Source organism: Wolffia australiana, chromosome 6 (assembly GCF_029677425.1).
Source record: "Wolffia australiana isolate 7733 chromosome 6, ASM2967742v1".
NCBI classification, from domain to species: Eukaryota; Viridiplantae; Streptophyta; class Magnoliopsida; order Alismatales; family Araceae; genus Wolffia; species Wolffia australiana.
In genome coordinates this window covers 4,184,106-4,204,092 of record NC_135840.1, presented here as the reverse complement: position 1 = coordinate 4,204,092, position 19,987 = coordinate 4,184,106, and the positions used below count along the sequence as shown (strand labels likewise).

At 38.1% G+C, this 19,987-nt stretch overlaps 1 protein-coding gene across 1 annotated transcript; it reads right to left on the bottom strand.

Annotated features, from left to right (window-relative positions):
• Positions 1 to 1,629: 1,629 nt before the first annotated feature.
• LOC144704470 (transcription factor TGA6-like) lies at positions 1,630 to 6,893 on the bottom strand. The gene is made up of 9 exons (XM_078576909.1): positions 6,831 to 6,893; positions 6,306 to 6,542; positions 5,412 to 5,486; positions 4,815 to 4,874; positions 4,667 to 4,744; positions 4,209 to 4,272; positions 3,841 to 4,112; positions 2,628 to 2,864; positions 1,630 to 1,977 (listed from the first exon to the last, which is right to left on the bottom strand). The coding sequence occupies exons 1-9, from the start codon at positions 6,891 to 6,893 to the stop codon at positions 1,822 to 1,824; spliced, it is 1,242 nt and encodes a 413-aa protein (XP_078433035.1). The 3' UTR covers positions 1,630 to 1,821.
• Positions 6,894 to 19,987: the final 13,094 nt, after the last annotated feature.

The following is a 19,987-nucleotide window of genomic DNA, read 5'->3' as shown; positions in this document are numbered from 1 at the left end:
TATGCAAGAGACAACTACCTTTTGGATCAAAGAAGTGATAAAATATCTGTTGTTTTCTCACCCCAAAAATGAGTTAAATCTGTGGTGCCCTTACTCCTAGCAGAGATGCCACGCAAAATAAAACTGTTGGAACTCCACTAAATACCTCAGTTTTATCAAAGTGGAGTTTTTTATATGTCAGACAAGTGATGGAGCATCATGGAGGTTTATGTAGGAACATGGGCTGGCTAGAAAATTCATTCTCTCTCAATTCTTAATCACACCTTGGCACCTAAGTAGATGAGAAGGGTGATGCCCATGGATAGGGATTCACACCAAGGAATTGACTTTTATTTTATACTTAAATAGACTTTTCAAAACACCTGATAATTTAATTATGTAAGCTAATTTATTATGTCCCTTGTGCGTGTGAGCGTGCTTCTGATGTCTTCCCAAAGTGTATACAGAACCAATGGGGGACACTTAATGTGACCTATTATTCTAGCAAAAGATATTTCAAGACTGAACCTGATCTCTTTTACTTAGGAGAAGATTATCATGGAAAGACAATAAAAACATTGGAAAACAATGGTGGATGAGCAAGAACCATAACCCTAGAGAACAGATGTGCGGAAAAATAATTCTTAGATTTGTGATTTTGAGAACAAATTAATTTTTAGATACAGATGTCTGACCCGTTATGAAGCCACTGTGATAGCAAGGTTAAGTAAAGACTATTCGACATTTCAGTTGCATGAAATTTTGTATCTCAGTGATGGATAAAAAATTTTGGACCACATCTGAGGAAGTTGACCCATCCCTCTACATGATAAATTGGGTGAATATCTACATGTTATTCTTGATACCTGCAAATGAGCCAAGATGATACCAGACTGTAAGATCAAGCCTAATTATTTCAATAACAGAAATTAAATATAACAGATATAAAAGATCCATAAATGTTCACATCATAGGAGAATAAGTTTAGCGTCACAAGAACAACCCCAGGTTGATATGTAAGATGACGCAAAGGGAGTAAAAAGTAGTTGAATAATCAATGGTGTACAGTGATGGGTTGGTTGATTCATTCTGGCGGTGGAACAAAGTAGAAATATTATACAGTGTCAAGAAAAACCAACAGGTTGTTGAAGACCTGATGAAGTTCATCGTAGTTTGAAAAGGTCTTTAATGGAAAGAATTTAGCATATTTTCCGAAGTAATGTTGCGAGACATAAATCAGCACAAAAACCAGGCGTTCATTAGACAGGACTACTGATCACTTAAGTACAATGTCACTGAAATTATATGTTGCATGATAATACTAATTTCGCCCATTGAGAATCCGATAAGACCACCTCATAAGAGCAGATGCCTTTAACCTAATTAGAATTACAGAAACATTTGGAGGAAACATGGGTTCAACTTTCCTACGCTCTTTAAGTTTCATATATTATGAAGAGGATGGACAGACATAATATAGCCATAAATCATCAACCTAGAAAGAAACGAAAACTGACATAATAGTTGCAAAATTATACCAATAATAGTAGAGTCCTGTCTCAGTAGTGGCTCTATGAGCTTGATCCACAAAAGACGAACAACTTTAAGATATCGAAAAATCAAGGACTGAGACAATCCAAAAACTAGAAATTAGTAATTCTGGTTGGCACCATGATTAATCCACTGCATATCCATGACCTCATAAATGTGAGCAAATATTGAAAAATACAAACGTGACAGATTTGGGCTTTGACATTGCCCTATGGATACAGTTATATAGCACATAAATAAAGGGTGTGAAGGGGTTGCTTACTTACAGTGGAGACAGACGTGTGGCATGTTCTAATTGGGGCTATGGTGGGGTCGAGCAGCCCAGAGAGAGCTGAGTGCACGGAGGCGCTGGAAGTAGTCACCAAGGGCGAGAAGGCCACGTGCAGCCTGGCGTGTGGTCAGTATTTGATGCATCTGCTGTAGCATCTGCTGCCGGAGGTTGTCTGCCTGTACAGATGAATAAGTAAACAAAGTAAGAACCCACATGCAAAGAGAGATAGAAACACATAGATAGAGAGAGGATTAGTGAGAGAGAGAGAGAAGGTTGAGATATGGGAAGATGATTTGGGTCGTCATCTGATGTCTATGACATGAACGGAGAGAAATGATGAAAAGAGGAAAGACGAGCAGAGAAAAACATAACCGGAAAGCGGGGTAAGTACAAAGCCCATCTGAATTAGTCTGAATGTTCTGATTTATAGATAATAGGAGAGACAAGGCCAAAAGAGAAGTAGAGATGAGTACATGCTGATAGATAGATTTGGAGCTGGCAAGATATAGAGAGGTTAACGAGAGTGAATACAGAGAAAGAAATGATAGAAACAACAGAAATGGGCTACATGGAACGATGAATAGAGCATCGAATATATAAAGACAGGAAAGATGTGTAAAATAGTATAAAAAGACGAGACAGACGGAAAGAAAAACATAATAGAAACAAATATTGAGAATTTCTTAAAAGAAAAAGAAACAAATATTAAGAATTTCTTAAAAGAAAAAGAAACAAATATTAAGAAATCCCTTCAAAAGAATGATATAAAAAGACCAACCGCTTAATATACATACATAGAGGGAGAGAAAAATGGGAGTTTGTTTACCTGTGTGACAAAGTCCACAAGGGAATCAAGAGTCCTCACTCCAGAGGCCATATGGTCTGTCAATTTTTCATTAACTGAAGAACCCAAAGAATCTGACGAGATAGACTCGGCTAGAGTCTGCTGAAGTTTGTCAATTCCTTGGGATAGCGCATCCTCCGCCTGCTGTGACGAATGCAGCAGACTATGAGCTGCCATTGTCTGCTGCTCCGTCAGCGGTTCAAGGTGCTGCATCAGCACCTGGAAAATGGCCGAAGTTTTAAAAAAAATCAAACGACTGACATCAATGTTGAAGACAAACCATCATGGTCAGTCTTATACACTAAATTCAAGGTGCAGACAGGATTCAGTCAGATTTGGCTCCACCAGGTCAATTCAACTATCATCCTCCAATTGTTGCAGAAAATTTTAAAATCCACACCCATAGAAAAAACATGAATGGACCAAAAGATCCATGATGATTATTGTTAAGATACTGACTAATTTTTACTGAACAGTGATATTCAGGAATAACTCCTTGAATTATTTCCCGATCAACACTTGTACCATAACAAAGAAAGAGTCTTGAATTATTTCCAGATCCAAGAGTTCAATGAAGTCACACAGTAGATAGAAGATAAAAGATAACGAAAAACCAGATCCAATGAGTAGCTGTGAAGGAACTCCCTGATCGAGGTAGTTTAGCTGAAGCCGGATCAGACTCTTCATCTCCCACGGAAAAGGACCTCCTCTTGATGGTCGACTAACAGCAAATGCTTTCTTGATGTCCGATGGAGGGCCCCCCGACTGATTTATATAGCACTCCCCCTCTTCATTCAAAATCTCACACGTGCACCTTAGTCTGCACGTGTGACTGAAGCTTGGCCAAGGACTTATAAATTATTCAGTCAAAAAATAATCTCGAATCTTACCCCTGAAATAAGTTAATATTTTCCTAAGAATTTTTTCCATATGGTTGCATCTGCGGTTGTCATTATTTTTACGGAAAAAATGGATGGAAGCATCATAAAAAGAGATAGATGGTGAACATTCTTTGATAGGATTTTCAACGAGAGAGTGGGGGATCTCTACTGGAAAAGTTCAGTGAGTTGTAGATTTTACTGAAGAGAAATTAATTGTAAAAAACGAAAAAAATAGAAATCGAAGGATCATTGATCTTAGATTGCCAGCTTATTACTGTCACTGTAAATTATCTAATTTTATACTCGACCATCACCTTCAAAAGTTCTGAGGGGCGAAATCCACCAATCCAAAAGAAGAATCGCTCTGCCCTAGTTGCCCACATGCCAGACATGAGATAGAACACATCTGCCTTTGCACCAGTCGCTTTGATGCGAAAAAGCTCATCATTATGATGCATCACGCTCTCCACAAGTATTCTAAGTTCTATCTCAGAGACATGAGCTTGTAAGGCAGCCCTCAATTCACATCTATGCTTGTTTTGTTCTTCAATCCAGTGCCTGTATTCCATCTCAAATGCCACGAGACCTGATTCAGATGGAAGAGGAAATTAAAAACTGAGTTTGATTTTCTGGAAAAAGGAGGCTGGCAGTTAAAAACTGAAAAAATGTGATTTTCACTGACCAGAATTAATGGTAGATGGTAAACCAGACGCAGAATCTGCCCCATATACACCGCCCAGAAGGCCCTGTAGGACATCCAACCGCTTGAATCAGATGATCTCAGATTAACCGTGGCTTTCCAAAGATTTTAAGAAATTTGTTGCCCGGAACTTTGGTGAAGAGGACACTCAATTTGCAACTGAAATACGGCCCATTCAAAAGCTGAACATGGAAATGAATGGGATAATGCTTAATTATGTTGAGATTAAATGCAAATTAAAATTTTAAGCATTTGTATGGCTCATAGATTATCGGCAGAAGAAAATTGTTAGTTCTCATTATGCCTCTTTGTACAGGATAGGAGTAAATATCCAATTAAAAATAAATGTGTCTGATGTAAGCAAAAAATGCCTCCTCCAGAATAATATTATCAGACATGACAAGGAAAAAATATAGCAATCATATCAATGCTCAACTTACTTTCTTCTTGACGTTATCTAGTTCGTTCTGGATATTTGACAATTTTGCACGAGTTGACTCCAATTGCTGGATATATGCCTGAATCATAGAATTACACATGTTGGATAGCTCCTAATTGGCAAAAAAGAAGAATAATTCTTTGATTTACCTTCTTCTTTAGCCTACTTTTCCGAGCAGCTTCCCGATTTTGTGCAAGCCTCCGTAGTACCTGTACACAACTCAATACCAGCCGACAAACAGAAAATATTTTAAAAAAATTTACTCTATGCTGAATATTTAGTTCATTCTGCTTGACTTGGATAACATTAACACAGAAACGACCAACTTCTCAGTATGAAGGTTATTCTCTATAAAATGTGTCCTTCGAGATTATAGCTAATCCCTCGATGATGAATTCGTGACCTGAGAAAATAAAATTTATTCTATCTGGATTACAATTAATGACGAATGAACCCAACCAACTTTCTGATGGAGCACCATGACCAAATACTTTCTCAGACTAACAAGCTCAAAGCAAGGAAAAAAAATGGTATCTAGTAGAATATTCAAAATCATAGGACTTTATGATTAGCGTTTGAAACACACTTTTAAAACGCTGACCATCAATCACGACATCAAAATCATAAACCTCAAGAACAATCATGCCAAACATTGCATCGTTGATGGCCTCGAGCACTAGAACGAATCTTTAGAGTGAGATGAGGATGTAAATCAGATTTAACAGCCATTGAACGAACAGCTTTACCTTTTCCCTAGGTTTTTCAGCTACCTGATCCGATTTATTATCCAGACCAGGCGTCTCCAGAACAATGTCTTCCAACTAGTAACAAATAAGACAGACCAAAAAGGAAGATTGTCAGAGGAGAGTATAATCCAGTTGAGGAAGTTATAAATACCGGAAAAAAGAGATGGCATCCACCCTATGATCCATTGTAGTTGAATTATCATTCAGTGAAATGGATAAACCCGCTTGTGTGCTGCCGCCACCCATACATGAGTCGCCCCACAAGCCAAACTGGTTGTTTGATCCATATAAATCCATCATATTTAAGGTTAATAAATGGTTTGAAGAAGGAATCCTTTCTTTTTATCCAGACTGAAACGGAGAAAAACTGTACTTTAGTGTGCTAGCTATGAGAGAAGACTATGAATAAATAAGTAAAAGCCAGGAAAAAAGTGGTGTCAACCATCAATAACAACGAAAGGAGTCATGTAAGAAGCCAAAAACTGTTTATTTTTCTCAATGACTTATTCTAAACAAGCCACATCTATCGACGGAAGGTCATATACATTACATTTGATGTCACCTCTATACGAATATAAGTCCAATGCAACTTTTGAATTGTTTGTATGCATATTCTGTCAAAGGGTCACATAGTTCTAAGAGGAACGACGTCTCTCCAACCATTAACCATTAGAATGCTTCCAAAAAGAGAGAAAATTTTGACTTATAAATCAATCTCAGAAAAAACCAATCGATGCAATCATGTAGAGATACTTTCAGAGGCAAGACAACACGATCCCAGCAACAATCCCAGGATATAATCATTGAAAAACAACGCAATCAGAACCGAAAAAATTAAATTCTCCGATCCAAACAACTGACCCAGAAAAAAAATTACAATGGAATTCGAATTACCGAAAAAGAAGACACATTCCCGTCTATTACATTCCAACGAGCAACCACATCGCCGCAAACGAGCGGTGTGGAAGAAGAATAAACGATCAATACCGCGTCAAATCTACAATTATCGTAGACAATAAATGCATTGAATCGCCAAAACTTCTTTCTTCGATCGATCGAAGAGACAAGGTTGAAATCTTTCGAGATCTTCAGTTGAATTCGAGACAAAATCTTCTCCGGAAGAGTTGGAGTTCAATTATTTTAGGGATAATAGCACGGTACATCCCAAACTGTTACGAAAATCTGAGATCTACCCTTAACTTTTTTTTTTAGCACCGTATATCCCCAACTCATGATATTGAAAAGTGGCTATCGCGGTGACGTCATGGATCTCCACGTCGCCTGCCACGTGGATATCCATGTCATCACCGGGATAGCCACTTTGAGATTAATTAAAGGGAAGGGGGAGAGAGAGAGACGCGTTTGAGTGGGAGAAGAGAAGGAGATCGAGAGAAGGAGAGAAGAGGGCGCTGCCTCGACCTCCTCTCCGACGCAGAAGCAGGCGCAGGAAGAAGGCGCTTCTTCAGGGGTGGCGAGGGCCATGGACAGCACAGAGTCTTCCGCCGGTCGCAGAGAGATCGAGGGCCGGCGCCGGGGCTCTGGCAAGGGGAAGGATTCGGCGGACAAGGGGAAGGAGAAGGAGAAGGAGCAGGATGTTTCTAGGGCAAGGGAAAGGGAAAGAGTTGCAGAGGGAATTCTAGGGTTGAACATCGAATCCGGCGGGCGTGGAGACGACGACGACGACAGCGACAGCGCCGGGATACTTCCCTCGGCGCCGGCCTCGACGATCTCTACGGCTCTTCTCTCCTTCTCTCGATCTCCTTCAACGTGGGCCAAGACCTTCCTCTCTAGCCGTCTTGTTCCTTCTGGCAACAGTTGCCTGTTCAGAATTGGAATAGACGCAGATAGAGTGGTAACCAGCTTGCTTCATCACAAACGTTGTCTCACAGCCATAACCGCGCTCATTGATTTCTTCCATCTTCACTTTGGCTGGGAATCTACAAGATCGTCGATACAGTGGTTTGATGGGAGATTTGGCTTGGTCCCCCATGGCTGTTCGTCCTCTTTGATTCTCTCTAGGCGCAAAAAAAGAATTTTATTGAGGAGAGGAATGAGCACCAGATGTTGTGAAAAGAGTTTCTTTGAAAATTCTAGCCACAAATTATATAATCTGTAATGTTCGTTGACTTTATTTATAGTGTTCAGATGTGCGACTATTTGTGATGTTAAATCCCATCTGGTTTACTAAAATCCCGTTCTAGATTCATTATATTATTTTACGTGAATAAAACGATGTTTTCATCTGGGCTATATTTAGATTGTTAGCATTCCATTCATCAAAATTTGCCACGTTTTTTTTTCTTCAAAAATAAAAGGGCAGCTAGCAAAAATTCTGCACAAATCTTCTACATACTCGGTTGTTGTGAGGTGTTTAACTGTTGTTCATGAGGTGGAACGATAGTCTCTTTCGCTATAACTATCTTTCAGTACTTATTTATTTCATCATAGTCTCTATTTCTCTATCCTTCAATCACTCCAGAAATGGCACTGATCAAGAAATATATGGTACATATTTCCTTGTGGTAGCACCAACCATTCCAGAGGAACAAGATTTGTCATTAGATTTCATTTCAGAACCATGTGCTCAAAGTACTCCCTCTTAGGCACTGAAAAAGACCAAATGATATGGGGAGCTGGAGTCAAATCCAACCACACGTCACAATGAAAGCAGAGTCATAAAACTTGTGCATGATAACTTGACTGAGGGGAATGAAGAAATTTCAAACTGCAAGAAAGTAGTATGAATCGTCACATCATCCAATTACAAATTGCGTCTCATTCAATTGAAGCTGCAAATTTAATTTTCCAGCGTTGGTTTCCATTTCAATTCAGACCGTCCAGACCAGATCTATTTGTTATAAATATGAGACAAACAGATTTTTGAATTATGTTTCTTAAAAATAACATTGTTGTCATTGTTTGTGAGGCATGATGGACAGATAGTTAAAAGTAAAATCCTGAAAGAGAAAACTTCATTTATTTCATAATCATGATGTGGAAGGATGACTATGTTGCCATCGAAGTGTAGCTGAAAGGGCCTTGCTACATAAAACAGTAGCCAAGAGTTTGATTGGTGATTTTGAGAAAGTGCAGTAAAAAACTTTGTTTCATCCCATATGTGGCTCCATCTAATAGCATTTTAGATAGGTTCCTGGAGGGTGAGTTTACGAGCAGATTTTGATGTCAATGAATTAAAGTTTGTTAATGAGACCACAACACTCTTTGATATTTTTGGTGAAAGCAAGCTCACAATTTTTCAAATTCTATCACGGAAACAATAAAGTTTGTAAGAGCATTCCTACAAACAATAATGCCAAAGGTTTGCCAGCCTCCTCACGTCATGTTGAATAGTCATGACTGAGGGAGAGAGGCCCCTAAAAATGTCAGGTTTTGCTTTCTGCAATTTTAATCGATTGATTAATTAACACACTTGCACCATGTTGACGAGAGAGACTGACCTGGGACAGATTTTTAAGGCCCCCAGTTTGCAAGATCCCTACCTGAACCTTCCCTTTGAGCTAATGTGTGGACATGCAGGATTTAGTAGAGATTCATAAAATTTGAATAAAATGACTTGTCTGCAAATTTCCTGATTCTAACAGATTGTAAGATTTAAAGGAAACTTGGATTGGCGAAAAAATTAGACTTCCTAAAAATTTTCAACTGTACTTGTCTTGGTTATTTTAAGAAGAAAATTGGTATAAAAAAATGAATTCGTGACATAAATAAATTCTTAAGTAATTTGACAACCCCCTTAAGTGCATGCTTGAATCATGCTTTATCGAGGGGCTTGGCTAGAGCATCCTCTATTTGCTCCTGGCTTGGAACTAATTTAACCTGCATATTGCCTTGCATAACGTGGTCACATGCAAAATGATATACTATTTGAATGTTTTTAGTACATCACAAAAAACATGATGTGTGGTTAAATATGTACAAGATGTGTTTTTAGTACATCACAAAAAACATGATTTGTGTAGGCCATGCCTGCCGAATCAGCATTGCTGAAAGTTTGATGTTGAGGTGGAAAGATGTGATGGAAGGCTAAGTTGGAATGACGCGTCCCTTCATCTTCACGCACTAAAAAAGGAAACAGAGGAAGATGAAATTCTAGAGATCAACAAGGAGATGCGAAATTTGAAAATATTAGAGAAAAAGTAGCAAATACCAGCGTATACCTTCCACAATGCATTCACTCAACTCGGTGCATGTTTTTCGATTTGGGCCATGCATGTCTTCCGATTATGGCCAACCTGGTGGCAAATAGAGCACGTCATCTGCACACCTTTCTTGGATAATCGTTGACCATTAACTACTTTCTCACTAGAGTCGATTCTTCTCTTTTGCTTGGGCCCTCCAGGTTGTTTCTTGACTATAGGAGGGAATAGATAGTTCCCTTCAACTTCGGTCCATAAGCTCCTTCCATTTAATGGTCGGATACCATTTTGATATGCTCGCTTGTAGACATCTTTCTTCAACCAGTCAGTGACAAAACCGACAGGGTCCTGCTTCATCCAGTGAATGCAAGTAATAGCATGGGAGCATGGAATACCCCTTATATTCCAATATCTACAACTACAGGACCTTGAACGTATATCAACCACAAATCTGTTTCCGAAGTCCGTGACTTCGAATTGAAACTCTCCTGCGTGTCTAAGGCTACATGTCCTAGACTTCAATTTGTTACCTTCCACCAACTTTCTTATCCGAGGGCATAATTGATCAGTTGTATCAGAAGCTACCTCCCTTTTCTTAACTATCCTCTGCATGATAGTACTTCTAATATCTTCAAGCATGTCTATGGTAGGTTATGACCTATACTGTAAGATATAACTATTGAAGCACTCACAAACATTATTATCAATCACCTCGCATTTTGGCGTCTCACTGATGTAAGCCCTGCAAAACTTCTTGACGCCTATATTACGAAAGTCTTGAGCCGCTTGTGGTTTTAATGTGGTCATCTGTTGCATGATCCGTTGGAAATCTTGATGAGTCGTGCACTTCACCGCGTTCCAAAATAACATCCTCAATGTCCCAGTTGAATGTTCCTTCTTCTTCCAATTTGCATAAACATGTCTGGCGCAATTCCTATGCTCCGCATGTGGTAACAGATATGCCACTGCATTCTCGAGCCCCGACACAATGTGAGAAACCATCAGAATATTAGTTGTACATTATGCAATGAGACTTCAAAGAATTATAATGTAACAATACTGTGCACGAGTTATGTAAATACCTTCTGTTGATCGCTCATAATTGTCCAACCATTACCGACCTGAATTCCTAAATCTCCCATTAGCAGTTGAATAAACCAAGTCCAAGAAGCTTGATTCTCTCCTTCAACCACTGCCCAGGCAATAGGGTACATTTGATTATTCCCATCCTTGCCCACAGCACAAAGCAATTGACCTCTCATTTCGGTCTTCAAAAAACACCCATCCAAACAAATGACTCTTCTACAACCTTCAAGGAAACCTCTTGCTAGTGAATCGAAGCATATATAGAGTCTCTTAAACCTAACCAAAGAATCCGGAGTCTCTCTCTCAAGCACCAAGTCGAACGTACTACCGCTGTAAACCTTCTTTAACTCAGCAATATAAGAAGGAAGCAAGTGATAATGGTCAATCAAGGAATCTCGAAGCGTCTTGCGCGCCGCATATCTAGCTCTATAACAAGTATGCTTCGAAATTGTGATTCCAAACTGTTCGTTTATTTCTCGCATTATATCTACCACCTTCCAGTTCATATTCATTCGAAACCGCTCTAAGAAGTGGTTTGCAATCCAATGGTAATCGGCTTGTCTATTCCTCGTATCCCTACTGCACGTATGATTATCATTTAGTGTCTTGACAACAAAGTGCTCCTTCCTACTATCCCAACTAGCATATATCCTCCACGGGCAATCTTTGTTACAAATCACTTCCATTTTTTGCTCACCAGACTTCAAAAATTTAATGTTGAACCCATTCCATATAGCATGGTTCTTCACAGTTGTCCTAAATTGAGAGGGCGATACAAATTGTTCGCCGACTCGAAATTTAATATCCTCAAAGGGGCATCTTTGATCATACGTTGCGCCATTGTCTACGTTCCTTCTATTCTCCCCCTCATCATCAGTTAAGATGTCCTCATCCGAATCAGCATACTCACTATTTCTCTGGCCGTCAGTAAATCCATCATTCCATTCCTCACTTGAGTATCCACTGAGCTCACTTGAATACGTGTCACATTCTTCATATTCTCCACATGGATTATATTCAGAATCACCATCACTATCAGAAACATCCCTTTTAAATAACAATGGACAATAGTAAGGTGTAATGATTTTACAAAAGCATTCAGAACTTATATGCACAAATACAAACAGGATCAAACGGAGTATGACATGGTGCATGGAGTTGGATATGAATGGACCATATTAATAGGATCTTGAATATCCAAGCAGAAAATTTTCGGTGCTTAAACACAGAATAGCAACATAGATCCTAAACTCAACTTACAAAAGTCATTTGAAATTTAAAGTAGGATTGAATCAACTTTTAAGAACAAGAGGAATGGCGAAGCAAATGAAAGAATTCAAAAAATGAGGAATTTTGATCAGAGCGCATGAAAGGAAATTCTTAGGAAAAACATTGTGAGGGAAATTTGAACGATACTCAGAGGTAACAGCACCTATCTTAAAGAAATTAAATAAACAATTCGCAATATGATTTGTAATAATTCCATGGGCAGTGAAGAATCCTTCCAGACTGGAATATTCAGCTTTTAATGTCAAAAGTGACAAAAAAGGGATGGATTTTCTGGTGAAAAAAAATATTCCTCTATGGAATATGAATTGAGTGTGCAAAATATAAAATTAAGAAATTTCAGCAAAAGTGACAAAAAAAGAATGGATTTTCAGCTTTTAATGTCAAACAAAGGCATAAATGGAAAAAAAAATCCCCGGAGCAAGAAATTTGATTCAACTCAATAACAACAGAGATTAAAGTCTTGAAAAATCGGGTGAAAAATAGTATTCGACTATGGAATATAAATTGAGTGAGGAAAGGCCTTACCTTTCCATGTCCTGAATCAAATGGGGAGCTCCCCAACTCAACCCACCCATCTCCATTACTCGCCGGATGATACTGGCAGCACTCCTGATCAAAAGTCAATAAGAAAATCGGGAAAAAATAAACGTTAAAAGTCCGGCAATAAGACGAATTCCCAAGCATCTCTGCGTGAACGCGACGGAAATCGAATATATCAAAAAAAATGTCTTCAATCTCAAAACGAAATCGGTAAATTTCGGGGGAAAAAAAGCCCAAATCGGAGGGATTTCGAGAAGAGGGATCCAACGCTTCGCCCTGAATCGACGGATGAACTCACCTAAGATCGAGAGGAGATCGAGAGGGGTTAGAGATGGGCGGCGCTGTCGGAGGGTTGAAAGGGGCACCGCCTCGCAATGGCTGCGATCATCAACAGAGGGCTCCTCTGGAGTAGGAAGAAGTAGGAAGACGACGAGCTCCCTCAAGCGGCGTTAGGCGGTCGGAATCTTCCGGCGCCTTCTTCCTGCGCCTGCGTCTGCGTCGGAGAGGAGGTCGAGGCAGCGCCTTCTTCCGTTCAAATTCTTCACTCTTCTTCGTGCTATTTCCTTCTCTTCTCCCACTCAAACGCGTCTCTCTCTCTCTCCCCCTTCCCTTTAATTAATCTCAAAGTGGCTATCCCGGTGATGACATGGATATCCACCTGGCAGCCAGGTGGATTCCACCTGGCCATGATTCCACCTGGCAGGCGACGTGGAGATCCATGACGTCACCGGGATAGCCACTTTTCAATATCATGAGTTGGGGATATACGGTGCGAAAAAAAAAGTTAAGGGTAGATCTCAGATTTTCGTAACAGTTTAGGATGTACTGTGCTATTATCCCATTATTTTAAATATATCCCAGAAAATAAAATTTACGAATTTACCCCTAAAATAAAATATGATTTATACACCCATTTTTCTATCTGTGTTTTGAATTGATGACGTTGGCAATGACATCATTCGGGCCAAGTTGCAAGTCTTAGTTATTATAAAAGCCTCAAATTGAACATATTTAATGCCCAAATATTCAGATAGTGATAAGACGTTTCATTTTCATTTGCAGTCATGTATGTCATGCATTATTATTTTAAATGTTTCTTTTTCTTACACTCCAAATGGTAGTTTTTACCATGTTAAATACAATTCTCTTACATAACTCTATACTCTATACTTTCAGGCCTATGCTTGGATACTTATACAATATATATATTTATCAAATTGTATTGAAGCTACTAAAATCTTACCAACTCTCTTTGATATTAAATGGCAGTTTTCATGCTACTCCAAGATGACATTATAAATGTAACTCTCTTAAAGAACTCAATGCGCTGTACTTTCAAGTTCTCGTGGCCTTTATTTTTCTCAAAATGTATCAAAGCTACTACAATATAGCCAACTCTCTTTAACACAAGATATTATTTTTCATGCTACTCCAAGATGCCATTACAAAGAACTCAATGCTCTGTAATTTCAAGTTTGTGCATACATACATATACTCTATATTTTTTTCAAAATGTATCAAAACTACTACAATATAGACAACTTTATTCGATACTAAATGTCATTTTTCATGCTACTCCAAGATGCCATTATAAATGTAACTCTCTTAAGGAACTCGTTGATCCGTACTTTCAAGTTTGTGCTTACATATCTATACTTTGTATTTTTCTCAAAATGTATCAAAGCTACTACAATCTAGCCAACTCTCTTTAATACAAGATATTATTTTTCATGCTACTCCAAGATGCCATTACAAATGTAACTCTCTTACAAATATCTCAAAATTTTAAAATACATTTACTAAAGAACTCATCATCATTACAAACATCATTTTAAAGGTGTAAAATGATTAAAAAAAATTTCCCAATTGGATTCTTGGAAGGTATGTGACTAGTCTCACAAAAATATAGATCCGTGTAAATCCTGACAACAACAGGGGTGCTAGGCTTGAAAATTCTGAAAAAAAATATAAATTACACAATGCCCATGAGAGAAATACGACTAAGTTTTCAACTTCTATTGACTAACAAATGAGAATTACATTCTTTCATTTTATTCCTGATGAATGTCAAGAGTAGGGACATTTGAAATTGAGATTGCAACACACTCGATCTTACTCCAATTCTTGAAATCTATCACTATCAGTCGAGCTTATTCAATTACTCCAATGCTTTGTTTATATCCCACTCTCTATTTTTTTCCTCAGAACTTATTCAATGATACTACAATTTAACCAACTCTCTTCCGCAATAATACATTTTTGCTTCAATCCAATTCCTCTAATTAAATAATATTCCGGACTCTGTTTAATGACCCGATCCAGTAAATTAATGAAATTTAAAATAAGTTAAATTAATTTTTACACATATATAAGCAAAGAATTTATCTTTCTTTCCAATCTTACAAAAAATCTCAAATCTTGAATTCAATCTATAAATCCTTAACTTGGAATCTAAACAATTAACCAAGTTTTCATGAACTCTCTTTCGTCATTGATTCTCATCAGCGTCTTGCTGTATCAAATAAAGATAGTTCATAAACTTTATTATAAAGACTTCTCACATGAATTTTATATATTTTTTAAAAATACACTTATTATAATTTTATTTAGTCCGCTGACTTTTCTTCAATTAGATATCTCATCCAAACTCTTTAATTGTCTCCGAGTTAATATCACTATTTATATTATATCAAATCATAAAATGCAATAATATGCTCAAACTATTTTTACTTAAATCTGTATGCATGTTTTATTAATGACCATGTATTCCATATTCATTATTCTTCTATTTTTAATTATTTTCCAATGTAATTTTTATTTTTAAACAGCTGTCACACTCACAAATACTTGACATAATCATGTATTTATTATTTAGTATAAGATTCATAATATTTTTAAGAAATTATACATAGTAATGTTAAATTTGAATAAGAGAATTTCAGCTATTTGCTTACGTACCTTATGAAATTATCTTTTATCTCCTGTGTTTATTTTTAAATTGTTTAACAATAAAGTTAGAGATGCCTTCCATTGATTATCAAATTTTCAAAATACAGACAGTAAGAAGTATAACTTCACCTTGGAATATATGTAGCTGTTTGGATCTTAATTATGTTATTTGTCTTCCTCCCCTTGATCAATCTAATGTTATTCGGAATTCCCTCCATAAAATTAATGTGCGCTAGTATGCACAATGTAATCAGGAAAAACATGAAATTGTCAGTAGGATGCATAAGTAAATATGAAATGATCAACCGAATCTTATTATTTAAATATAAGATTCATGATCTAAATGACCAATTATTGTTTCACTGAGAGAGAGTATGTATCTTAATGCATCTATAACTTATCTTTGAAAAGAGAAAACAAAATTCATCAGAATTTTTCACTCAAGGATGAACTTTTGATTATTTTTTATCGGAATGTCAATATTAAGAGGTGCAGTTATGGATCTCCATTTTCCTAAGAAGGTTGTCGAGGGTTATTATTTTTACGGATATAGAGTACGGAAGTTGATGGTTGTGTTACATCATTAGGATGAGTAGTTATTTTAAACTATATATATTATTTATTAAAATTGGCAAGTAAATCAAATTGCTTTTTAAGTATGACCTCTAGAACGAATGGATAAACATTTAATCAGACATGACTTACATAAATCTTATGTCACAAAATAACATTTTTTAATATTTTATGATATATAGTTATTTTAAAAAGTTATCAATATAAATAATACATGAATATGATAATTGGCCTTTTGACTTGACAATTCAAATCAATTTTTATTGATGTAATACTCTTACCAAATGATACAACATGTGATGGTCTCCATACACTAAACAATTTTGGTCCAAAAGGACATATTTTCAAGTTAATATTTCTTGCTTCACTCGAATGTTGACCATCTTTGCATGAAATATATACTAATCGACTTTTGAGTCAGTGATGAATACTGTATTGTTCTTATATCAAAGATAAATCTCAAAATGTGAAATTATGGATAAAAAAGTTTGTGGATTTTCAAGGGAGAAAGGAAAAGAGAATAAACATATGTTTACTCATGGAGAGGTGATAGTATGGAATCTAATGGAACCTGACATGTATTGAGGATCCTCATCATATTTCTGAGCATTTGATGATAAAATTGTTTTCTCATATTGTTATTATAAAATCTAATAATAACATACTTATATAGTCTTACATGAAAGTGACTGAATGATAAAAAACCAATGTTAGAACTACTGTTAGGCCCCTAACTAGGCGGCATTCCCTGCCCAGAGGCCTGCGTGCTTATTGGGAGGGCGTGTCTGTTGTAACTCAGCTCACGACATTAAAGGACTGAGTCATTATGGGTAGCAATGCCCAAATACCTGATCTTTCAGGCCATTGCCACTGTCAGTGGTGATTCACGACATACTGTGCACGTGCCCATCCACGCCCAAGGCGGGACAGATCAGGTACGGTCCGCGAGTGCGGGGCGCGCGGGCTGAACGGTGTGTGCGCGCGCGCCAAGTGCCGCGCGCCAATGCCAAGCGGGAGCGGGAAGTATTGTGCGCGGGTGCGGGACGCACAGGCCGGGCGGCGTGCCGCGGTTGCAGCACGCGGAGTTGTGCGGGGTGCGGCGCAGCAGCCGCGCGGGCAGCATGTGCGGGGCGCGGGGCCGAGAGACATCCCGCCAGGAGACTAAGGCATGTGGCGCACTGAGTGCGCCGAGATGGCACAGGGGGCGCGTAGCGCTCCCGCGGGTAGTGCTGGGTGTGGAGCACCCAGCTCGGGGGCGTCGAATGCGGCAGCATCGTGCAGACTGCGCGCTAGAGTGTTGACATGGGTGCTGGTAGCATGTGTGATCGTCAAAGCAGGGGTGGCGTGTGTGATCGCCAGGCCCGCGGGCGCGCGACGCCCGACCTGGCGCACTTGTGTGGCGGCAGAGTGGGCGCGCGCACCCGGAGCGGCGGCCCTGAGGCAGTGCAGCAACATTACCTCAGCCCAAAGCCTCTGGTCTTCTTCGTTGTATCACCCTTCGTCTTCCCCCACGTAATTATCCCCAATGATGATGTACTCTTTATGATATGAATGCAATGACCCTGTTCCCTAACGGTGCCTAGCACCACCATCTCCTCTAACCCCTTCTATGCGATCTTAAGCAATCTGCAAAGCTTCCGCTGCAAGAGATCAAGGCTGCTCAATGTTCTGCTCCAAGCATTGAGGCCGACACACGCCAATTCTGAGCAAGAAACCTAGCTCGGGATTTGACCATGTGACAACTACACTTTGGTTTAGTATACAACAGTTCATAAATCAAGAAATAACTTCGGTAAATAAAAAATTAAAATATAAACATTTCTATCCATTTATCGGATAAATAAAACATACTAAGAAGTGTATAAATTTTTAAATAATTAATAATATGCGATTTATTTTGGATGTCTATTATCAATATTTTGATGAATTTAGTTGAGTGATAAATTGACTATTCAAACCATTGTGAATGCAGTCTGAACTAGAATCAACTCAGGTTTAAAAATCAAACAAATTAGGGTGTGATGGTGCCCAGTATCTTTGTGATTAGTTGAATATTCAATTTGATTTAATTGATTTATCAATAAGGTAAAGTAAGATATGCAATTTTGTGCTTTAACTTTAGTACATGGGGCTTAGTATGTGTATTACTCCTTATTTAGAAATTTATTTCACTGTTTTCTCAGTGCTTTTTCCCATCTAGTAAATAAGTTTTTTTTCCTATTTGTTCCATTAGTTATTTGCAACCATACCAATTTCCATCATTCATCGTTGAACACTACCAGAAGCTCTCTTTATTGGAGTGCTTGTTAGTCTATGGTAGATAGGGAAATTCAAGAATGGGTTTTATATATAATTCTAGTCTCAAATGTAAAATGCTGAGTGGTTACTAATTCAATGACTTACAAGTCCAACCTAATTCTAAGGAAGGTGAATAGAGGATAACAATTGAGATAATGATTTTTATAAATGTTAATGGTACTCCACGATCCTCTATTGATATTTTTAATACTACAGAGCCTCAAACTCACACTATCTCCCATCAAATCTCTATGTTGCCAAAGCCAAAGCCATTAACCAAGGTACGCAACACTACAAGAATACAAAAGGATTAAGAGCAGTAGTTTAGCTTATTCTTTTAGTACTAATTAAACATCTCACCAGTTCTATGATATCATACCACTTCCTAGCTTAATTCTATAATAAAAGATAACTAGAATAAGAGATGAAATTCTAGATGACCAACATTTTTTTTCAAATCGGTCATGCCTGATTTAAAAAATCTTCATACTTCAATCCACTTCTCAATGCTCCATAGATAACTCTTTGCCAACCTCAACTAAAAATGATTAAGAGTAGTAGTTTAGCTTATTCTTTTATTCTAATTAAGCGTCTCGCCAGTTCTATGATATAATACCACTTCCTAGCTTAAATCTATGACAAAAGATAACTATAATAAGAGGTGAAATTCTAGAGGACCAAAATTTTGTTTCAAATTGGTCATGCCTAATTAAAAAAATCTTCATACTTCAATCCACTTCTCAATGTTTCAGTATCTTTATTTAATCACCAAAATATTTATAATTTATCCAGTTTTTCAGTATCTCATCCACTCTATTATTCCCCAACTTATAGATGTTCCACTCTAACCAGCTACTTTTATTTTATACTATTCTATAAATTTGTCTCAAATCCTCCTCTTTATCAACCTGATCTACTATATTTATAAAAAAATAAAATCAAGCAACGTAGATGTTTAACAAAAATATATATAAAAAAGTATATTTCTTTATCAAATTCCAATAACATATCACAACTCTCCCGAATTCAATCTATATGTATTTCATTTTCACTCTGTATATGTTTTATCTTAGTTTCCTCAACACCTTGAGACTATATATAAAATATTCTAAGACTTTTTAAAAGAACTGAATCTATTAAAAAAACGATGTCCACGTCCTCGTCACCGTCATCGGCACGTGTGAACCCCTGGATTCACGTGCCGTCCCCATAGGGATCGGCAATCGTCATCCGTCACGTCACCCGTCACCGTGACGGTCTCGTGACGGATGACGTGACGGTGACGGTGACGAATCAGAGGGCCCGTGACGGTGACGGTGACGGATCGCCCGTGACGGTGACGGGGTGGTCCGGACGAGTGACGTCCGTCACGGATGACGTCCGTGACGGTATTTTAATAAGTCTCTCTCTCTCTCTCTCTCTCTCTCTCTCTCTCTCTTTCGTTCGCTCCCTCTCTCGCTCTCTCTTTCTCTCTCGCTCTCTCTCTTTCGTTCTCTTTCTCTCTCGCTCTCTCTTTCTCTCTCGCTCTCTCTCTTTCGTTCTCTCCCTCTCTCGCTCTCTCTTTCTCTCTCGCTCTCTATCTTTCGTTCTCTCTATCGCTCTCTCTCTCTCTCGCTCTCTCTCTCTCTCTCGCACTCTCCCGATCTCTCTCTCTCGCACTCTCTCTCTCGATGTCTCTCTCTC

What these genes read in the sequence shown, in the direction of transcription:
- LOC144704470 (XM_078576909.1), bottom strand. Translation starts at nt 6,893, where the DNA reads ATGGCCCTCGCCACCCCTGAAGAAGCGCCTTCTTCCTGCGCCTGCTTC. An exon ending in AAAGTAGGCTAAAGAAGAAG is followed by an intron (nt 4,745 to 4,814) that starts GTAAATCAAAGA and finishes TCTATGATTCAG; the next exon opens with GCATATATCCAGCAATTGGA. An exon ending in ACCATCTACCATTAATTCTG is followed by an intron (nt 4,113 to 4,208) that starts GTCAGTGAAAAT and finishes CATCTGAATCAG; the next exon opens with GTCTCGTGGCATTTGAGATG.